This window comes from Cetorhinus maximus, chromosome 14 (assembly GCF_964194155.1).
Source record: "Cetorhinus maximus chromosome 14, sCetMax3.hap1.1, whole genome shotgun sequence".
In the NCBI taxonomy this organism is placed as follows: Eukaryota; Metazoa; Chordata; class Chondrichthyes; order Lamniformes; family Cetorhinidae; genus Cetorhinus; species Cetorhinus maximus.
In genome coordinates, this window is record NC_135892.1 from 30,144,925 (window position 1) to 30,167,736 (window position 22,812).

The window sequence follows — 22,812 nt, forward strand, 5'->3', positions numbered from 1 at the left end:
TTTATGCTGCCCATCCAACCTTAAGGTTGGCAGGCAGGCGAAAAGGCCAAGCGGCCTTCACGTTTTTTAGGAAACCTCATCCATGAGCGGGTTGAGGTTTCCTAAAGATTTTATTACTGAAATAAAAATTTTATATGAAAAATAAAAACATGACACAGTCACATGAGGGGACATGTCGCATTTTTAATGCCTGTAAAAATGCTTTTACAAACCGCTTCAATCTCCCTGAGGCAGCTCTGTGCTTCAGGGAGATAGAAGCACTCTTTCGTGCACATGAGTGGAAGAGAGCTGGCCCCGACCCTTTCTCCTCCCCCCACCCGCACAGGTAGCGCTGATCGGCTACTGCTCGTGTCTTATGCTGGGCAGGCCTTAACTGGCCTGCCCGCATGAAATGGTGGCATGGAGCCAATCCGTGACCACTCCTGCCGAGCCCGCCCAATCCGGGAAAACTTCTGGCCATTATGTCAGGGATGTGCAATGGGTGCGGGAGGACTGTTCTCAGGCCTGCTGAGAAGTTAAACTTATTCTGTCCTGATAAGTTCTCAGGGAGCTCACACTCCAAAATAACATGCATTTACATAGTGTTTTTAAAGTAGTAAAATGTAGTAAAGCATCCAGGTTGCTTCATAGGAGCGGTAGCAAACAGAATTTGATATCAAGCCATAAGGAGATATTAAGGCAGGTGAGCAAAAGCTTGAACAAAGTGGGTTTTAAAGACCATCTTAAAAGAGGAAAGGTAGAGAGGCAGAGAGGTTTAGTGAGTGAATTCCAGAGCTTAGGCCAGCCAGCTGGAGGCACGGCCTCCATTGGTAGAGCGATGAAAATCGAGGCTGCACAATCAGTCTGAATTGGAGAAGTGCAGAGATCTCGGAGAGTTGCAAATTTGAAGAAGATTACAGAGGTGGGGAGGGGCAAGCCAGTGAAGGATTTTGAAAACAAGGATAAGAATTTAGAAATTGAGGCATTGCTGGACTGGAACCAAATGTAGGTCAGTGAGAACAGGGGCGATGGGTGAACAGGACTTGGTTTGAGTTAGGATACAGCTCCTACCATCTAAGAACTGGCATGAATCATGTTGAAGGCCCCAAACATTTACCAGGGAGGAGATCGGATTAACTTCCCAAAGATACCTACTTGTGGTAGTCTAAGGGTCTGGTATATACAGGGTTAATGTGGGACTGAGCACAGTACTGCCCACGCAGTGATGTAAGAAGACTCATGACCCAGATCTAGAGGCAGTGTGCTTTTGTACTGAGACATATTAAGATCTAGACATGGAGATAGCTCCTTGCCTGTACCCTTTATTGCATATATATGTATATAGTTACAAGTAGTTAAGAAAGACTTGTTGTGAACATTCAGAAGACTATGAAGACTTCCTTAACAAACATGTTCTGTAATCAGCCATTATGACATGGTGGCAGCTGGGGATCAAAAACCGTCACCCTCACAAGAATGTTGAAAATGAAGAAAAAGAAAAACTTCAATGGATTCTGAACTGAAAGTAGCTCCCAACTGAAGCTACAGAAACTGAGAAAGTTCACCAGATAAAGCTTCTGACAGGAGAGTCTGGAAGCTAAAGGCAGAAGTTTCACTGTAGAGAAGACTCCGTGGAATCTCCCTTGGAAGTTCACTTTCAGCACTCAGAATCCATATCCTGTAAGGGTGAGCTAAATCTTTTTAACTTCCAGGCTTCAGCCAGCCCTGAGAAGCCCCTTTTACTAATTCAGTCAGAAGCACCATTTGAACAAAACTTGTCACTAATCCCAATTAAATGACCATGGATCAAAGATCCAATTTACCAGATCAGTTTGGACCAACCCCAGGGCTAAATCCAGCAGGACATTTAGCATCCTTGAGAAGCATTTTGTACGTTACTTGAGTATATCTGGTCTCAATAAAAAAATCAAGGGAAGACCAGATTATTGCCTTTTATTCCTAGTTTGGTGGTGGAGGGAGTGAATGTTTTTGGATGGGGTGCCAATCAAGAGGGTTGCTTTGTTCTGGATAGTGTCATGCTTCTTGAGTGTTGTTGGAGCTGCACTCATCCAGGCAAGTGGGGAGTATTCCATCACACTCCTGATTTGTGCCTTGTAGATGGTGGCAGGCTTTGGGGAGTCTGGAGATGAGTTACCCCACTGCAGGATTCCTAGCCTCTGACCTGTTCTTTCAGCCACAGTATTTATATGGCTAGTCCAGTTCAGTTTCTGGTCAATGGTTACATGCAGGATGTTGATCATGGGGGATTCAGTGATGGTAATGCCATTGAACATCAAGGGCGATGTTAGATTCTCTCTTGTTGGAGATGATCATTGTCTGGCACTTGTGTGGCGCAACTGCTACTTGCCACTTATCAGCCCAAGCCTGGATGTTGTCCAGGTCTTGCTGCATTTGGACATGGACTCCTTCAGTACCTGAGGAGTCATGAATGGTGCTGAATATTGTGCAATCAGCGAACATCCCCACTTCTGATCTTATGATGGAAGGAGGGTCATTGATGAAGCTACTGAAGATGGTTGGGCCTAGGACACTACCCCTGCAGTGATGTCCTGGAACTGAGATGATTGACATCCACAACCACAACCATCTTCCTTTGTGCTAGGTATGACTCCAACCAGCGGAGAGTTTTCCCCCTGATTCCCATTGACTCCAGTCTTGCTAGGGCTCCTTGATGCCATACTCGGTCAAATGCTGCCTTGATGTCAAGGGCAGTCACTCTCACCTCACTTCTGGAGTTCAACTCTTTTGTTAATGTTTGAACCAAGGCTACAATGAGGTCAGCTCCTATCAGATTGTCACGGGCCTGTCTGCTACATCGTACACTTGCAGTGGCCTCTGCATGTGCTTCCGCCACATCCTGGCCCTCATCATCATCATCCTCTTCTCTGTCCTCATCATTGGGAGAGACACCTTAGTCCTCCATCTCTCCCTCAGCCAAGCCACCCCCCCTTTGTAATGCAAGATCATGCAGGGTCCAGCAGACAATGATGAATGTGTCACACATTCTGTGGGGAATATTGGAGTGTCCTGCTTGAATGGTCCAAACATTTGAACCTCATCTTTAGGAGGCCTATCGTTTGCTCAGTCGTGGCCCTTGTGGAGACATGTGTGGCATTGTAGCTCTCCTCGGCGGCAATCTGCAGATGGTGAACTGGCGTCATCAGCCAGGTCTTCTGGGGACATCCCTTGTCCCCAAGGAGCCAACCCTGCAATCATCGAGGTCCTTCAAAAACTTGTGGATGTGGTTTAGAATGCAGGTATGGTGAGAGCTCCCAGGGAAACAAGCACAAACATGCAGGATTTGTCTTCTGTGATCCCATATCAGCTGCACATATTGATGAATGTGACTGGCTGTTGCCGCGGAGCTCTCAAGGCCACATGTGTGCAGTCAATAGCCTCTGCATTTGCGGGAAACCTGCAGTTGCTGCAAAACCCAACGCTCTGGCAGCCTGACTTTTGGGTTCCAGGCAGAATGTGAGAATTGTTGCGCTGCCCTGAAGAGAGCATCTGTTAACTCCCAGATGCATTTGTGCATCGTTGACTGGGAAATGCCACACTGGTCCCCAGTGGAGCCCTGGAGAGCCACTGGCAAAAAAGTTTAGGGACGCGGTTAGCTTTAATGTCACCAGCATGGGATTGCCCCCAAGTCCTTGCGGTTGCATATTTTCATGGAGAAGCTGGCAGATATGAGCAACCTCATTCTGGTACATCCTAAGGTGGCTCGGGCATTGACTTTCCCCCATCTGTAGATAGCCGCAGCACCTGCAATATATCTGTTGGTGGGCCAATGCTCACTATCGCACTGGGGCCCTGTCCACTAGCATCCTGACCTCCTTGAGGCCCTGCTCCCTCTTGCTGCTTAGTCTGTTGCTCCTCCTGGCCCTGGGCTAACCTGCACTGGTTCCTCCTCATCTGGACGAGAGCCAGTAGAAAGGTAGGGTTGCCTGGAGCCTGCATCATCTAGGCCTCAGTGGATCAGTGAACAAATTGCAGTCATCCATCTAGTGGGCATATTCTTTGTCGATTAGCCTCCATCTCTGAGCCACAAAGCCAATACTAAGCCCTGTGTTTGGCTTCCATCTAGACAGGGCATCCCCACCCCACCCCTTCAAGGTAATACCGGAGAATCATATCAAATACTTGAAGGTTTTACGAGCTGCGCAGCAACATTGAGACCTTCAGCATGGAGCATGTGAGATTTGCCCTTGCGTCAAGCACCTTCTCCCCTCCCTCTGTTACCCACCAAGTTCCCTCATCCTCCTGCACAATCAATGCCTTGTCATTTCTCTCCCCCCTATAACCATTCAGCTTCTCCCCGTTACCCTGGACCCAGTTATCAGTTTTGTAGACATTCCTGTTATCCCCACTGTTCCCATAACTGTTGATGTGCCCATTCCCCCCTGACCCTGACCCATACCGTCAGCTGTACCCTGACTCTCTGCAGCATCCCTGTGGGACAATCCACTACCTGCCCATGAGATTAGCACTTCCACCCTACCTGATCCAACTCCCTTCTCTGACTATGACTGTGCCCTCTGTCTCCTAGTACCCTCATTAAAACCCTTAGGACAAAATTCTTGAACTCATGGAACATGCCTTTTAGACCCATCTCTCTATAACGCTCACTGTCCAGAGAAGCCTTCCACCACACTACAACAGGACCAAGACATGTCTGACATGCTTACCCTTCTAAATAAGCCCTGGACAGTTTGGCCTTCTTCCCGAATACTCGCCTAACAAGCCCCTGGCAGCTTGGCTTTCTCCCCTGGACACCCTCCTAACATGACCCAGACACCCTCCCACTCTTTCCCGCTGCTCCTCCCTTCCCTGCTGGTCCATCCTTCCCCGCTGGTCCTTCCTCCCTTGTCTAGCCTTCGCGCAGCTTGGCCTACCGGTACCCAATCTCAATCAAGAGGCTGACATTTCTAGTGGTCCCCAAGAAGGCCAAAGCAGTGACTTCACACTCACTTCAAAGTCCTGGAAGAAATCTATCTGGCCAGGTACATGCCACTTATAGGCAGTCGTAAATGCAAATGTTCTAATTTCTCACTGGCAGGGAACTTAATTTGGAGGGGGAGCTTAATTCTGGTGAACTGACCTCTAATTGAGCATGCATGACATTCAAATACATGCAAAAGGACTTCCTGAGATTGTTCGTCGAGAAGCTCAACTGTCTTTAAAGTCCAGAGAACTTAATTGCAGAAGTTCACCCTGCCGTCGGGAAACTGATTTTTGGTTTCCCACCAAATTAAGTTCCCCCGCCTGCCAAACTTCCCACTGCAGGGGGTTTGGAAGATTCCAGCCAGAGTCTTTCATGACCCCAATACATCCCAAAGCAATATGCAGCCAGTGAAGTACTTTTGAAGTGTTCTGTTGTAGGAAACACAGCCAGAAATTTGCACACAGCAAGCTCCACAAACAGCAATGTGATAATGAGCAGATAATCTGTTTTCGTGATGTTGGTTAATGGAAAAATATTGGCCTGGACGTCAAGAAGTAATATCCTGTTCTTCAAAATAACACCATGGGATCTTTCGAATCCGCCTGAGAGGTCAGGCAGGCCATGGTTTAATACTCATCCAAAAGACAGCACCTCAGTCAGTGCTGTACTCCCTCAGTAATATGATGAAGTGTCAGCTGAGATTTTGTGCTCAAATCTCTGGGTTGGGAGTTGTACCTACAGCCATCTGCCTCAGGATGAGAATGGTGCCATCTAAGCCATGGCTAATAGTTGTGAAGTGATATTACAAAATAATTTGGAAGTGGAATAGCCATTTGACCTTCTGAAAATACTGTTTCCCAAAGCACCAAGCCCAATTTTCCCCTATTCAGTCCTTAATTTCTGGAGATTCCAGGGTAATCCTGGAGGACTGAACCATACTGTCACTGCTAAATGCAAGGTGTACCTCCTCTACTGGGAACCCCTTCCCTACCAACACAAGTATGCAAATTAAACATTTTTGAATCATGATATTCAGAGTGCTACCTAGAACTAGAGAGCTATCTAGCAGTGTGTCTATTTTATACTTATCACATTTTAATTTCATGAAAATAAGGATAAATTTTGGTTCTAAAATATAATGCTGAGTATTTCACCCAAATAGTGCTGCACCAGTAATATTCCTGGCTCTGCGTATAGTGGTCGCTGTGTTCATTAAAAGAAATAACTTGTATTTACATAACATCTTTCAGTTTCATAGGTCAATGGAACCATAGATTGCCCCTGCCATAGGCCTTGGAGTTTACAGAACTCCTGAATTCAAGCAGCTCAAAGGCTGGAAGGTCAGCTAAAGTCAGGATGACATCTTTGTGGTGGGTGGATGTGCTGTTTCCACAATGAAGAAGGGGCAGGGGACGAGCAGAAAATCCCAAACTATTAACTTTGCATTTTCCTGTATGTGTAAATTTGAGTGTTTTACATGAGAGGGGAAATAAGGACAGTCCTTCATAAACAGAAATCCAATTTTCATTGTTACACCATTGATGGCCATGCCTTCAGCTGCCTTGACCTTAAGCTCAGGAATTTCCTCCTTAAGCCTCTCCACACCTCTATCTCTCTCTCCTTATTCAAGTCACTCCTTAAAGCCTAACTCTTTGACCAAGCTTCAGGTGACCTATCCTAATATCTCCTTATGTGGCTTGGTGTCTGATTTTATTTGATAATGCCTCTATGAAGTGTCTTGGAATGTTTATAATGTTAAAGGTGCTATATAAATGCAAGTTATTGTTGATTCCTGAACATTAATTTTTTCATATATCCCATTTGCTTTTAGGAACTGGACGTGGCACTATTTTAAAAGAAGCAGGTCTTCCAGTGATAGGAAATAATGTCTGCAATCGCCCTGAGTATTTGAATGGAACAGTAAAAAACAGCGAACTGTGTGCACAAAATTATGTTGGATGCCCGGTATGTGAACATTTAGCTGGATAGAAAGTGTCATGGACAGAATCTATGGGCAGAATCGTCCGTGCCCACTGGCGTTGGGCAGTGGCATCAGTGAACAATATGGCAAGAAGGCCAAAAATCGGTTTCACGATGTCATGAAACCAGATTGCGAATGTCCGCTCTGCCCACTGATGGCGGACGCCTTTCCTGCCATGGGACATCAGGAACCCCATTGTAATACATCTGCATATCATTATAAGCCCAGCCCGCCAGAATTGATTCCCCTGCCAGAATTGATCCCTCCGCCCCAGCTGGACCGTCCACCCACGTGTTTCACAACGGCATATAAAGGCATGCATTTGGTGGGCTGAACTTCGAGGGGAACTCGGAGGTGAATACACAGCAACGTTGTGGAGCACTCGGCCAGATCGCCTGTTGGACTTCAAGGTTGAGGCGTGTTGTCAGGGGGTGGGGTGGACAAGGGCCACCCTGAGGGTGCTTTGCGTGGGAGGGGGGTGGGGGTGCAAGGGCTGCCCTGCGGGTGAGGTGTGTTGTGGGGGGGCAAGGGCTGCCCTGTGGTTGAGGGGCAGATTTGCACTAAGCACAGTAGTAGGCAGGTAAAATGACGTTTTACCCGCTGGCTGCAGTGGCAGCTTTTCATGCCATATTGTCCATATCGTCCCAAACCCACCGCATTAATTATGCATTCCCGGGAAACACGCCGTTTTCATGGTGGGCGGGCTCTCATTCACCCGCCACACCATTACCTCACCATTTCAGCACACCTGGCGCCATGTTTAAAGTCCAGCCGAGCGCACACCTCTCAGTGTTTCCAGCCCACGACTGCTGCAAAGAAGACATGGCCCTGAAAGGCAAAAAGACTGCAGCCCCCAGGTTCAATGATGCATCCCTCAAGTGCCTTTTGGACGCAGTGGAGGCCTGCCGTGATGTCTGCTACCCCTGCTCTGGCTGCAGGTTGGGCAGCAGCCTCACTAATCCAGCTTGGGAGGCAGTGGCAGTGCTGGTCAGTGCCAACCACCATCAAAAGAGGTACCTAGTGCCGCAAGAGGATGAGTGACTTCCGTTCCACCAGGGTAAGTCATTCTCTTCATCACTCTAAACTCTCACACTCACAAACCCATCACACATCCACAGGGACCTCACTCACTGCTGGTTCAAGGGACACACCATTCACTCTCCCACACATACCTTCATTGTCCTCATCCCATCCGTGGGACCACTCACCACCCACATATGCCAGGCATACTTATCATCTGGCCTGGTAGGCATCCTGCTTACACTCTCTCCATCTCTGTTCATGCAGGACAAGCTGGCACAGAACAAGGGGGAGAGGTCGCAACTAATGGAGGAATATCTGAAACCAAGGTCCTCCCGGACTTTGAGAACTGAGCCATCCAGCTTGCCAGCGAGGATCTGGACTGGTCCTGTGCTGAAGGTGAGGTCGGCGGTGCTCTACCAAGTGAGGATCCAGCAGTGCAACATCCATCAGACAACCATGCTGTGAGTGATGTGTCCTGTTTCACAGGCCACTCCTATGCACTAGTTATCTCCCCTTGCTTCCACAGGCACATCTGGGAAATAGCCGACAGAGTCCACAACCCAGAGCCTCCAATCAAGCCCCGAAGAAACCTCAGAAGAGGAATCTGGAGGCACCCTCCCTGAAGTCTTGTCACAGCACTCACCCACACTCTCCACCAGTGCAGAGAAACCTCATTGGGACCGAGCTCTACAGTAGCCTCAGGATCACAATCTGGTGAGCACATTGCACTGTCTGATCCGCAGCAGGCAGCAGCAGGGGCTTTCCAGGTGTCTGGCACTCAGAGGGCTGCTGGAGGCCAGAGATTTGCTGAGTCTGAGTCAGATGACAAGCCTCTGGACTCAGTATTACCTCAGTTGCTGGAGCTGCAAAGGCAAGCTCGGGAACATCAGGAAGGGATGCCTGCTGCACTCCTCAGATTGCAAGGCACAATGGAGGAGGCGGTCCGCCTTCAGTCTGAGGTGATAGCGCTCGCATGCCAACGCACCAAGGTCAACACTGGTAGGATGGCAGCTGCCATGGAGACCTTAGTCCAGGAGGTCGCTCCTGCAATGCTCCACGGGCTCAACTCCAAAACTGACACTATAGTTGGCCTCCAACAGTGTGTCCACGAGAGGGGCGCAGGGCAGCTCGATCTCACTCCAGCGTCCCCTTCTCCTCAAAGAGTCAGCCAGGGGCGCTTGGACATCCATAGGGAGGAGGATCAGCAGGTGTACCCCCCAGGGTCATCCACACAGTTGACTCCCGGAATGTCCAGCCCATCCGAATCCCCTCTTCCTATGACCTCAGCAGCTCCAGCTCCACAGGCTGAGGAGGGTACCACTGCCACACAGGAGGACCCTGAAAGCAAGCCGGGGCCCTCCAGGTCTCAACAAAGCAGAGGATGCCCTCAAGGTCATCACAGACAGGGCGTAGCAGTCAGCATCTCTGCTGTGGATGAACTAGTGGCAGGATTAGGGAAGTTAAGAAGATGTAGTTGCACAGCCTGAGAATGGGTGTTAATCACTTGTACATACTGTTCACTATTGTCAGTAGACTCCCAAGAATGTCTCCCTGCCTATTGCTCCTTGTTCTGATGAGCAGTGTTCGTGTCACTCATATGTGAAACCTTTCTGCACAAGATAAAGGCAGGTGTCTCAGTCCAGGACCTCTTCCTTGTGCTTTGTGCAGCCTTCAGAGCAAAGTGATGATCTGGCCTCACACTCTGGACACATTACTGAAGCCTAAACCTTGACCATGCTTGTCATTTCTGCCAGAATGATGTGGGCAGGCATCACAGAGTTCTGTCATTCTCTCTGTATGCTCTCAGCACCTTTAAGATGGGACTGGCCCCCATCTCTTCAGCGTCTGTGACCAGTGACGCTGTGCTCCTGAAGGGGTCAGGTGCTGAAGGCGGACAAAGGAGCAGATGTTTTAAAGTTGCATGGCTGGGTCTCTATGATATGACCCTGATCACAGAGCATAAGCAAGTTGCCCTCAGCCAGACAGCAGTCAGACATTCTCAGAGGCTATGTGAAGATGTATGTAGTGTCCTCACTGCATGTCGTCATCATCCTCCTGCAATCGAGTGACTATTAGGGCCTCCACTGCGTCTCCATGACAGGAGCATTATCATAGAGGGTATGTGCATTGCCATAAGCCAGGCTGGAGTCAAACATTCACAGATGCAATGTGAGGATCTATGGTGTCTCCTCATTGCATGTCATTATCATCCTCCACAAATCAGCAGCCATGAGGGCCTTCTGAGTGCACCTACCTTGTCTGGCCAGTGTGAGGAACTCATCGCGGGACTACCTGTGGGTAGCCGTTGTCCCCGAGGAGCCATCCCTGCAGCTTTTGTGGATCCTGGAAGACTAACGGGATCTGTGACCAACTGAGAATGTAGGGGGTCGTGTTCACTCCCTGGAAACCATGCGCAGACCTGCCGGATATGTTTGCTGTTGTCGCACACCAGCTGTATATTCAGCGAATGGAATCCCTTGCGGTTGACATAATTGACCGCGTGTTGCAATGGAGATCTGAGTGCCACGTGGGTGCAGTCGATGACACGCTGCTCCTGTCGGAAACCCGAGATCTGGGCAAATCCCACCGCTCTTGCATCCTGGCTTTTCTGCTCCGGGGCGAATTGCACAAAGATGTGTGCCCTCGCAAAGATGGCATCCGTGACCTTATGGATGCATTTGTGAGTGGAGGCTTGTGATATCCCACAGAGGTCACCTGTGGAGCCCTGAAAGGAGCCACTGGCATAGAAATTGAGAGCCACGGTCACTTTCACAGCCACTGGCAGTGGATGCTCTTCATGTCCCCGTGGCGCCAAGTCCTGCAGCAGCTGGGAGATGTGACCAACCAGTTCCATAGACATGCAGAGTCTCCAGCGACACTGGTTCTTGGTCATCTGCAGGAATGAAAGATGGCGACTATAGTCCCTGGGTATTGCTAGGCACTGACCAGCGACAGCTTGCTGTGGCTCTTCGGAGGCATGTGCGGGAGCCTCAGCCACCCTTTCTTCAGGGTGCTGCTCCTCCCTCTGTGCAGCCAGGCACCTCAGTCGCTCTCTTCTCAGTTGTCTTCGCTCTCTGTAAGCCACGAGGCATGGAACTAGTTCACTAGGCTCCATGCTCCTGATGTTGTATTCCTGCAGGATGAAAGAGAGAGACGTGTGGGTTAGCATGGCTGTACTAAGAACCTCTCTTGGTTAAATCTGAAGGCCCCTTAACACATCGAGGAGCATGCTGGCCACCACTTGGATGGCCAGAGATTAGTGCGCTGCATGGCTGCCTGAAACCCCATCCACCTCCACCCCACTCCACCCAACCGAATAGCAGCAGATTTTCCCATTGGACTGCATGCTGTGCTCTCAGCTCAGGCGCGGGTATTTTCCTAAACTGCACTGCAAGGCTAAACTGTTGAACCTTGGAGGAGACTGGTCTAACCCGGGATGATGACATTGCAAGGGGCTGTGAGCTCCACCAATGACTGCTCCATGGCCAGCTTTAGCAAGGAGATTGTACCATGTGCCCAGTCGTCTAACTGTTCTGCAGTCCACTAAAACGCTGATTACTTTGCAGTCTGTGCCTCGGGCGCGAGAAGCTCTGGAGCACTTGGTGGCACTTTGATGCCTCTACATTGCTTGACTGGGCAGAGAAGCTACAGGCTCAACTCCAACCATATCAATGTGGCTGCACCTGAACTGTCTCAGCTGCAGAGGAATGGTCACTTTATACAAAGTTTCCCTAATGCATGGAGCTTCCCTCCCCACTGCCACCACCCCCCCTCCTTCAACTCCGCACACGCTTGATGCCCTACCTCTAACCGCAGGGCAACCCTTGGCCCTCGCCAACACGCCTCAACCTTGAAGTCCAACAGACCACCTGGGAGAGCACTCTGCAACGTTACTGCGTGCTCACCTCTGAGGTCCCGTCAAAGTGCAGCCCGCCAAATGCACGCCTTTTATATGCTGTTGTGAAACACGTCAGCATGCAATCACGCTGATGTGGGTGGACGATCCAGTGGACGGGGGAGGATGATTCTAGTAGGCTGGGCTTATAATGGTATGCAGATGTATTACAATGAGGTTCCCGATGTCTGATGGCAGAAAACGCGGCCTGCCATTGGCAGGCAGAGCGGATGATTGCAAACTGGTTTCATAACATTGTGAAACCGAGTTTTGGCCTTCTCACTATATTGTCCATATTCATTCACCGACACGCCGGATGCCAGCTGGCATAGACAATTGTGCCCTATGTGTTTACTTATTGCCCGTTCTCAATGAGTTTTGCATGTGAGATTCGTGTGTTTTCTTACCTCAGAGTGATTGTCCCAATTTAAATAATTCTAGCGGCAAACTTTTTCTAGATTTGAAAATAAGGAAAGTTATTTATTATCACACATTTGCCCTGGAGGTTCAAAAACGCAATGTGTCACTCACTCAACTCACAAACCATCAGACACACAAAGGTTAGATACAGATGAAGAAAAAAATATACAACTTGGCATTATTTTAGTCTCTTTTATAGCAGGGTTGTAGTTTCTTAGATGAGTTGATGCTTTGATTAAAGTGAAGGTCTTGTAGAGCAGAGAAATCTCAGTAGGTTGTAAGGCTTCGTGTAGTCAAATTTTTAGGAGGTTGGTTCTCAGGTGAAATTGAAGTTGGGGCAGATTGCAAGGTATGGATGTTTATTACCTTGGCTGCTTAGCTGACTTGCAGTTGATTTGATGGCTGTCTAATGGATCTCTGATGGAATTCTGTCTCTGCAAGCAGCTTCTTGTTGAATTTTAAATGCAAAGATAAAGTATGGCCCTCTCATCATGTGACCTCCACCAGTTCAAAATGCTTTTTCAAATAAAATGGGTGACTAGGGCATTAAACATCCTGTGTTGTGACATTCACACCTTGAGAGTTTGAGACAGCAAGGGTCTTTGTGTCAGAATGTGCATTCAATTTGAAATTACCCTTTTGAATGCCTTTCAGGAAAAGGCATTGAGTCAACTTCAGTCTGAATGTCTCCTTTTGTTTCCTCTGCAGAGGGAACTTTTTCAATCCACAAAAGAAATCAGGTGATCCTCAGGTGGCCATCTTTTTGCAGCCTCTCATGGTCCATTTTTAAAATATAAAAATTAGATTGAAGTTCAGAATATACTGGTGCATGACAAATGTATAGGATAGCTGAAAATAATGGATGGGACACTGAGTCACATAAATGGGAGATTAACATGCAACTTCATGAATTGAGGGAGGCAATCATTTTGCTTTAATGCTAAAATTCAGTCTTCAGATTGATTGCTTCATAATTTCATCATTACCTTCTGACCAGTAGCATTGAAATATAAACTTAGAAACAAAGGAACAGGAGAAGACCATTCAGCCTCTGGAGCCTGTTCTGCCATTCAATTAGAGCACAGCTAATTTGTACCTCACTTTATTTATCCAGCTTTGATCCATATCCATTGATATCCTTATCTAATAAAACAGCAAATGCAAAACACACTGGGTGCTGGAATGCTGAAAGAGCAGTAGAAAATTCTGGAAACGTTCAGCAGTCCTGGCAGCATCTTTGGAGAGAGAAATAGAGTTAACACTTCAGGTCTTTGACCTTTCATCAGGACTGGGAAAAGTTGAGATGTAAAAGGTTTTAATCATGTACATTTTTAAAAATTCATTCATGGGATGTGGGCTTCGCTGGCTAGGCCAGCATTTGTTGCCCATCCCTAGTTGCCCTTGAGAAGGTGGTGGTGAGCTGCCGCCTTGAACTGCTGCAGTCCATGTGGTATAGGTAGACCCACAGTGCTGTTAGAAAGGGAGTTCCAGGATTTTAACCCAGTGAAGAAACAGTGATATATTTCCAAGTCAGGATGGTGAGTGACTTGGAGAAGAACTCCAGGTGGTGGTGTTCCCATCTATCTGCTGCCCTTGTTCTTCTAGATGGTAGTGGTTGTGGGTTTGGAAGTTGCTGCCTAAGGAGATTTGGTAAATTCCTGTAGTGCATCTTATAGACGGTGCACACTGCTACTACTGTGTGTTGGTGGTGGAGGGAGTGAAAGTTTGTGGATGTGGGGCCAATCAAGTGGGCTGTTTTGTCCTGGACTGTGTCAAGCTACTTGAGTTTGTGGGAGCTACACTCAACCAAGCAAGTGGGGAGTATTCCATCACACTCTTTACTTGTGCCTTGTAGATGGTGGATAGGCTTTGGGGAGTCAGGAGGTGAGTTACTCGTCGCACGATTCCTAGCCTCTGACTGCTCTTGTAGCCACAGTATTATATGGCTAGTTCAGTTCAGTTTCTGGCCAATGGTAACCCCCCAGGATGCCGATCATGGGGGAATTCAGTAATGGTAATGCCATTGAATGCCAAGGGGCGATAGTTAGATTCTCTCTTATTGGAGATGGCCATTGCCTGATACTTGTGTGACATGAATGTCACATGCCACTTGTCAGCCCAAGCCTGGATGTTGTCCAGGTCTTGCTGCATTTAGACATGGGTTGCTTCAGTACCCGAGGAGTTGGGAATGGTGATGAACCATTGTGCTAGGTATGACTCCAACTAGCAAAGAATTTTCCCCCTTATTCCCATTGACTCCAGTTTTCTTAGGGCTCCTTGATGCTCGGTCAGATGCGGCCTTGTTGTCAAGGGCAGTCACTCTCATCTCACCTCTGGAGTTCAGCCCTTCTGTCCATGTTTGAACCAAGGCTGTAATGAGGTCAGGAGCTGAGTGGCCCCGGCAGAACCCAAACTGGGTGTCAGTGAGCAGGTTATTGCTAAGCAAGTGTTGCTTGATAGCACTATTGATGACCCCTTCCATTACTTTACTGATGATCGAGAGTAGTCTGATGGGGCGGTAATTGGCCGGGTTGGATTTGTCCTGCTTATTTTGTACAGGACATACCTGTGCAATTTTCCACATAGTCGGGTAGATGCCAGTGTTGTAGCTGTACTGGAACAGTTTGGATAGGGGCACAGCAAGTTCTGGCACACAAGTCCTCAGTACTATTGCCGGAATATTGTCAGGGTCCATAGCCTTTGCACCATCCAGTGCCTTCAGCCACTTCTTGATATCAAGTGTAGTGAATTGAATTCTGAACTGAAGACTGACATCTGTGATTCTGGGGATCTCCGGAGGAGGCTGAGATGGATCAAATGCTTCAACCTTATCTTTTGCTCTGATTTGCTGGGTTCCCCCATCATTGAGGTTGGGAATATTTGTGGAGCCTCCTCCTCCAGTGAGTTGTTTAATTGTCCACCACCATTCACGACTGGATGTGACAGGACTGCAGAGCTTAGATCTGATCCGTTAATTTGTGGGATTGCTTAGCTCTGTCCATCACTTGCTGCTTATGCTGTTTGGCATGCAAGCAGCCCTGGGTTATAGCTTGAAACAAAAACAAAAATAGTTGGAAAAACTCAGCAGGTCTGACAGCATCTGTGGAGAGGAAGACAGAGTTAACGTTTCGAGTCCGTATGACTCTTCATCAGAACAGCTACACCAGGTTGACAACTCATTTTTAGGTATGCCTGATGCTGCTCTTGGCATGCCCTCCTGCACTCTTCATTGAACCAGGGTTGATCCCCTGGCTTGATGGTAATGGTAGAGTGCGGGATATGGCAGGCCATGAGGTTACAGATTGTGCTCGAGTACAATTCTGCTGCTGCTGATGGCCCACAGTGCCTCATGGATTCCCAGTCTTGAGTTGCTAGATCTTTTCGAAATCTATCCCATTTAGCATGGTGGTAGTGCCACATAACACGATGGATGGTATCCACAATGACTGTGCGGTGGTCACTCCTACCGATATCGTCATGGACAGATGCATCAGCGGCAGGCAGGTTGGTGAGGATGAGGTCAAGTATGTTTGTCCCTCTTGTTGATTCCCTCACTACCTGCTGCAGTCCAGCAGCTATGTCCTTTAGGACTCGGCCAGCTCGGTGCTACCAATAGTGGTGCTACCAAGCCACACTTGGTGATGGACATTGAAGCCCCCCGCACAGCGCATCCTCAGTGCTTCCTCCAATTAGTGGAAAAGTGCTGATTTATCAGCTGAGGGAGTGTAGAACATGGTAACAGCAGGAGGTTCCCTTGCCCATGTTTGACCTGAGTCTTCATGGGGTCCGGAGTCAATGTTGAGGACTCACAGGGCAGCTCCCTCCCAGCTGTATGCCACTGTGCCACCACCTCTGCTGGGATGGTGATGGTGGTGTCTGGGATATTACCTGTAAGATATGATTCCATGAGGATGACTATGTAAGATTGTTGCTGGCATAGTCTGTGAGACAGACTAGCCCCCAGATGTTAGTAAGGAGGATTTTGCAGGGTCGACAGGGCTGAGCTAGCTGTTGTTTCTGGTGCGTAGGTCAATGCCAACTGGTCCGTCCGGTTTGATATAACTGAGTGGCTTGCTCGACCATTTCAGAGTCAACTGGTGAGGGTCTGGAGTCACATTTCCTTCCTGAAGGGCATTAGTGAGCCAGATGGGTTTTTACAACAATCAACAATGGTTTCATGATCATCATTAGACTTTTAATTCCAGATTTTTATTGAATTCAAATTCCACCATCTGCCATGGTGGCATTCAAACCAGAGCATTAATCTGGGTCTCTGGATTACTAGTCCAGCAACAAAACCACTAAGCCATCACCTCCTTCTAGGAGGGAGGGGAGGAAAGAGCAAAAGGGAGGGCCTGTGATGGGGTGGAAGGCAAGAGAGATTAAATGACAAAAGAGATGATGGTGCAAGGGAAAAGGAGAGTAATAATGGGACAAATAAAGAACCAAAGATGGTTCTAGAGGAGCTGTACAGCAGAGACATTACCAGCATCTGCTGTCTGAAAAAATAGGAGCAGTAGTTAAAATCTGAAATTGTTAAACTCAATATTGATTCAGAAGTTTGTAAAGTGCCTAATTGAAAGATGAGGTGTTGTTCATTAAGGTTCCAACATGCTTCATTGGAACAGTATTGAAGGCCAAGGACAGAGAGGTCAGATTGGAATAGGGGCAGAGAATTAAAAGGTAAGCAACTGGAAGCTTGGGATCTTGCTTGCAGACAAAATGGAAATGTTCAGCAATGTGATCACTCAAACTGTGTTTGACTTCTGCAATGTTGAAGGGGCTGCATCATGAGCTGAATATCATTAAATTAAATTGAATGTACAGATAAATCACTTTCACCTGGAAGGATTATTTGGGACCTTAGATGGTGGAAGGGGAGGAGGTGAAAGAGCAGGTGTGCATCTCCTGTGCTTGCACAGAAAGGGGATGGGTTGTTGTTGGTCAGGGCATTGCAGAGGAAACAATCTCTTTGGACTGCAGACAGCAGAGTTAATGGAAAGATGTTGGCATCATGCCGAAGGTGATGGAAATGGCGGTGAATGATCTGCTATTTGTGGAGGCTGATGAGGTAGTGAGTGAGAACAAGGGTACCCTGTCATGGTTCTGGGAATGAGGAAAAGAAGTGAGAGCAGAAGTGCGGGAAATGAGACAGACACATCAAGGATCCTGTCAAGCATGGTCGGGGCAATCCTCAGCTGAGGAAGAAAGAGTCATATTGGAAGCACTGGTGTGAAAAATGGCATCTATGAATAGGTATGACAGAGACGGAGAAGCTGGGAGAATGGAATAGAGTCCTTATCAAAACTAGGGTGTGAGGAAATGTAGTCAAAATAGTCGTGGAGTTAGTGGGCTTATAACACATACTGTTGCATGCTTTATATTCAGTAGGTCTCAAGAGGTTCTGAGTATTATGTGGTTTAACATCAAGTGGTTATTAGTAACATGTAACTATGTACATATATGAAGGGTATAGTCCAAGCTAGGAGCTAACTCCATGCTTGCTTTTTTACAAGTCTCTCTGTTTAGTCCAAGACTCCTTCTAGGATCAGGTTATGTGACCCTTTATAATCACACTGTGGGCAGTACTGTAACATTAACTCTTTAAATGCCAGCTACCCTTATACTACACCATTCCCCCAAGTCTTTACCCAGTGTATTTACATTAAAATCGTGTTTACCAAATGTATTTACACTGCCAGTATGCTACCCCTTCTCCCCCCTCAAGTCCCTGACTTTACAGATTCAAAAGGTCTGGAGGCTTGACAATTCTTCAAGATCGTGTCCTGATAATGTTTGGAGGAGTGGTAGGCTCTGCTGATTTGGTTTCTAGTGCGATATCTTCAATTGTAGGTGGGAGCCTGCCTCCGTAGGACTGCTATAAAAACAAAAATCTACTGCGGATGCTGGAACTCCAAAACAAAAACAGAATTACCTGGAAAAACTCAGCAGGTCTGGCAACATCGGTGGAGAAGAAAAGAGTCGACGTTTCGAGTCCACATGAAGGGTCATGTGGACTCGAAACGTTGACTCTTTTCTTCTCCACCAATGCTGCCAGACCTGCTGAGTTTTTCCAGGTAATTCTGTTTCCGTAGGACTGTTCTTGGTCCTGAATGTTTTGGTGGTTGTTGACTGCCATCCCCGAAATTAGTTTCTTTGGCAGCATTGGGAGCTGAGTGTGGAGTTTTCTTCCCATGAGGAGCCTTGAAGGGGCTAATCCACATTGTAGCAGGGGTGGATCTATAAATTAAAAACGGTGTTGGGAGGTCATAGTTTTTTTCACAGGAGAGCTTCAATGGTGCAGCCTCCCCTTTCTGCCTCCCCATTCAATTGTAGATATCTTGAGGGACTGGTACGGTGTTAAAACTCATGACTAATGGCAAATTGAGTGAAGAATCAATTTGCAATTTGCAGGCCATTATCATACACCACCTGGTCCGGGATGCCATGGCTTGCAAACGTTTCCTATAGTGCCCTCTCAACCGCCTCTGTGGTGGTGATGTTTAGTGCTTCACCTCAATCCATAGGGAGAAGTAGTGCACGTACTCTGAGCTCAGGCTGATGGTGGTGCTTTCAGAAATAAGCTGCTCTGACTTTTAGAAGACTGAAAACTTTTTTTAAACTAATTCTCACAAGAACTTAATTTTTTAGCTCACCCCTGCTAGGTCCTTTGACTCTGCACTCTATCGGCATTCAAACTGGACCTCCGCAAGGTCTGATGGTGTGTTCTGATGCACAGTAGAGTTTTTGCTTCTCCATACTGCTTCCAATGCTGCTATGTTGCTTCTGTCAGATCTCCCTCTGTGTCTTCACTTCAGGTGCTTTCAGGCAGATCAGAATGCTGCGCCTTTAATTTTCCAGCTTTTGATTTTCTGCTCCAGCTTCTCTGGGGTTCTGGGTTTTGCCATGGGCGGCCACCATGTTGTATGTCGTATATTCAGCGGGTCTGACAAAGAGGTTCTGAGTCTTATATGGTTTAACATCAAGGGCAGAATTTTACGGCCCTGTAGCGGCGGGAGGAGGGCCGTAAAACATGGCGAACCGTTCAAAATTGATTGACTTCTGCAGGACCGGAAAATCGCGCCTGGAGGGAGGGGCCGTAAAATTCCAGCCTAAGTATTTATTGGTAATGTGTAACAATGTGCATTTATACAGAATATAGCCCAAGCTAGGAGTCAACTTCGTGCTTACTTCTACACAGGTTCAGTCCAAGGCTCCTTCTAGACTCAGGTCATGTGACACATTAACTCTTTCTATGCCACATACTCTGATTTTACGCATACCTATGCCCAGAAATGAGAAATCAGGAAAGAGTTGGTGATGGACCATGTGAAGGCAAGGGAGGGTTTGAAATTTGAAGCAAATTTGGTTAAATTACCCAGCTTGGAGCAAGAGCAGGAAGCGACACTAATAGTCATCACAAGGGAGAAACCTTAGTAGAACTGCAATAAAGAATAGTCTATGTATCCCACAAAAGGGCAAGGCGGCCAAGAAAGCACTGAAATCATCAAGACTAGAGATAACAAAGGCATGGATGAGGGTGATAGGAGCAGATAAACTGAGGCAAGATTGGCAATGTTGCACAAATAGTAGTCGGCAGTCTTAGTAACTCCCGCCAATTGTGACTTTATTGTTGTGTGTGCAGGACTTAGAAATTTGAATAAACAGATAATCATACAATGACTTTTAGTATAAGAGAAGGGGTTGACGGAAAGTCAATTGATTGCTACGTTCAAAAGGCTAGGTGCAGTTCAGCTGAAGTTAGTGATGGCAGCAATATCTATGTAAGTATTGGATTAGGATTACATGTGAGGGAACAGTTCCAAGCAAAATAAAATTTGGCTGAATGTGTAACAGGTTACCAATGTGCTACCACCCAAGATGGATTTCACTCCCAGTATGCCAAGATATTCAAAAGTCTGGTCATTATGTTGAGATGTAATTATTAACATTAAGGTGTTGTTGTTATTAAACAACTTGCCATTTATATGGTACCATGAACATAAAGAAATGTTCTTAAACTCTTCACAAGTAGATGTACAAAAAACTGACTGCAAGCTAGGAAAGGAGGTGACTAAAGTTGTCAATTCCAGGGGTACTGAGGGTTTTAAAAGGCGGATTAAGAGTGGAGAAGTTGAGGGAGAGAGTTTCAAAGAGCCAGACCAAAGCAGTTGAGAGCTTGGTCACCAATAGGGAATTGGATAGAACCTTGAAGAGAGAAAATTGGTAAGGTTACAGGGAAAGGTCAGGGGTGTGGGACTAGCTAAAGTGCTCTTACAATGGACTCAAGGGACTGAATGGCTTCTTCCTGTGTTCTAACCATTCTATGTTTCTCTTCTAATAGTAGGAAGGTGGGAACACAGCCAGCTGGAATTAGAGTCACTGATATTTCAGAGAACACGAGTTTCAAATCTCACTGTGGCAGTTTGAGAGTTTGAACTCAGTTTTTAAAACTCTGGGAATGAAAAGCTGACCATGAAGCTGTCGATTGTTGTAAAAATCCAACTGATTCACTCATATCCATTAAGGAAGGAAGCCTATCACCCTTACCCAGTTTGACCTATGTATGACTCCAGGCCCACACCAACAAGTTTGACTCTTAACTGAAGTAGTCTATTAAGCCAAAAGCAAAATACTGCAGATAGTGGAAATCTGAAATCAGAACAAAGCTGGAGAAACTCAGCAGGGCAGTGTAATGAACTTGATGTACCAGACAGGTTTCTTACTTGAAACAGATAACTTTATTACAGAGCTCTTTTAGAAGCAACATGCTTGAACCAGGTTCACGACTAGAAAGCTCCACCCCTCAGGTTACCTGCGCTTGGGGCTCATTCGTCAGAACAATCACATGACCCCTAAAGGCAGTAGGGAAGGTTATACCTACAGTCACTACAGGCAGGCAACAGCATCTGTGGAGAGAAACAGAATTATCATTTCAGGCTGGTAATCCTTCATCAGAACCTAGAGTTGCCAACTGTGATTGATTTAATCCTGAAGGTTTCATCACATGACTTGCCCCCACGCTCCAGCCATTAGTTGGCCAATACATCCTTGTGACGCATTGCCTTGCTACACCAATTGAAAAGCAAAATGGCTCATTGCCCAATTGGATGATGCTTGACTGTAAGCCAAACAGCCTTTTTTTTTTCCCAATTTTCAATATTTTTATATCTTGTAAAGAGAAATGTTCAAAGAAAATGACAAAAAACAATCTTTTTTAATGTCCCTATGATATTTCTCCAGGGTTGTACACAATCAAGGTCCTGTGGATTGATCTTCAATTCCTGAAGGCTCCAGGCCAATCCTGGAGGATTGGCAACCCTGTCAGAACTTCTGATGTTCTGATGAAAGGTCAGCGATCAAGAACATTAACTGTTCCTCTCCACAGATGCTACCTGACTGCTGAGTTTCTCCAGTTTGTTTTAGTCTATTAAACCACTAAGTTGTATCAAACAGCCAAAGGTTCAATAAGAAAGCCTTCTAAGGACAACCAGGGGTAAGCAATAAATGCACAAATCTTGAAAATTAATTAAAAACAATTATACTTGGCCCAAAGCCTAAGTTTCTTAATTTAAAAAGAAAGTACCTCTTTCAACCAAACGTTTATTCAAAGTCACAGTAATTAAATGCCTGTCAACCATTTATCTGATACGAGTGCTATGTAATGGCTTTAAACTTTGACTGTTTCTTTATTGTCAGTTGACCTCTCGATTGTGCTGTTTTTTAGAATGATGGTGGAGGCCCTTTGGTATGCCCAAACTCTGAAGGCAGATATGTTCTCCAAGGTGTAACGTCTTGGGGCCTTGGCTATGCAAAGCAACAGAAGCCGGGAGTTTATGTTCGAGTTTCGTTTTTTATTGACTGGATTAAAAATACTATAAGGCATGGTTAAGAAAGATATAACTTAGTGTAACAATCAAAAATATAATAATGTGTTTTCTTTCAATCAGAATGTAAAATTCCATATATGTAATATTAAATTCTTTCACTGTTACAAGTATGGCTTTTACTTCATTGGGAGGACTTTAAAAATTGACACCAGAGATTATGGCTAAGAGACTGTTTGGAAGCCAGGAAAATGAACAATTTCAATCTAAGTTTTATTCTACCATCTAACTATAAGTGTTGAAACTATGTGCAGAATTTTACTGGCACTGACCAATTTTACCAGATGCAGGTGGCAGGGTGGATCAGACACATCGGCGGTGGGTAAGTTATTAAGGACGTTAAACAGTCAATTGTCAGGTATATTCTTACCTTTTTCTGATTTTACCAATGGTGCAAGGGATGCACTGAGACTCAGGGCCTCGTCTACTCAAACGAGGCGAGATGAGTGACAGCTGAGTTGTGGAGTGAACTGGCAGCCATTGTGTCTTCAGGCTGGGTCTTCAAGAAGCGACACTATCAAATCTGGAGACAATGCAGAAGGTGCAGCCAAAGTGAAGTGCTGCTGGTGGAAAGGTGTATCCAAGTTCCATGGCAGCCATTGAATGCATGACAAGGTTTTTGAGAGGCTCATCACAGTGGAGGCTTTATCTGCCTCTAGGCCCA

At 46.6% G+C, this 22,812-nt stretch overlaps 1 protein-coding gene across 3 annotated transcripts in view; it reads left to right on the top strand.

Annotated features, from left to right (window-relative positions):
• Positions 1-22,258, top strand: part of LOC144689556 (plasminogen-like) — a 183,648-nt gene extending 161,390 nt beyond the window's left edge. For 2 of the 3 annotated variants that reach the window (XM_078556731.1, XM_078556732.1), the window contains 2 exons: positions 6,774-6,907; positions 21,989-22,258. In XM_078556731.1, coding sequence (XP_078412857.1) covers positions 6,774-6,907; positions 21,989-22,153 — 299 coding nt within the window. In that variant the 3' untranslated portion in view covers positions 22,154-22,258. The remainder of the gene's footprint in view (positions 1-6,773; positions 6,908-21,988) is intronic. The other variant, XM_078556733.1, reaches the window with a different exon arrangement.
• The last annotated feature ends 554 nt before the right edge of the window (positions 22,259-22,812 follow it).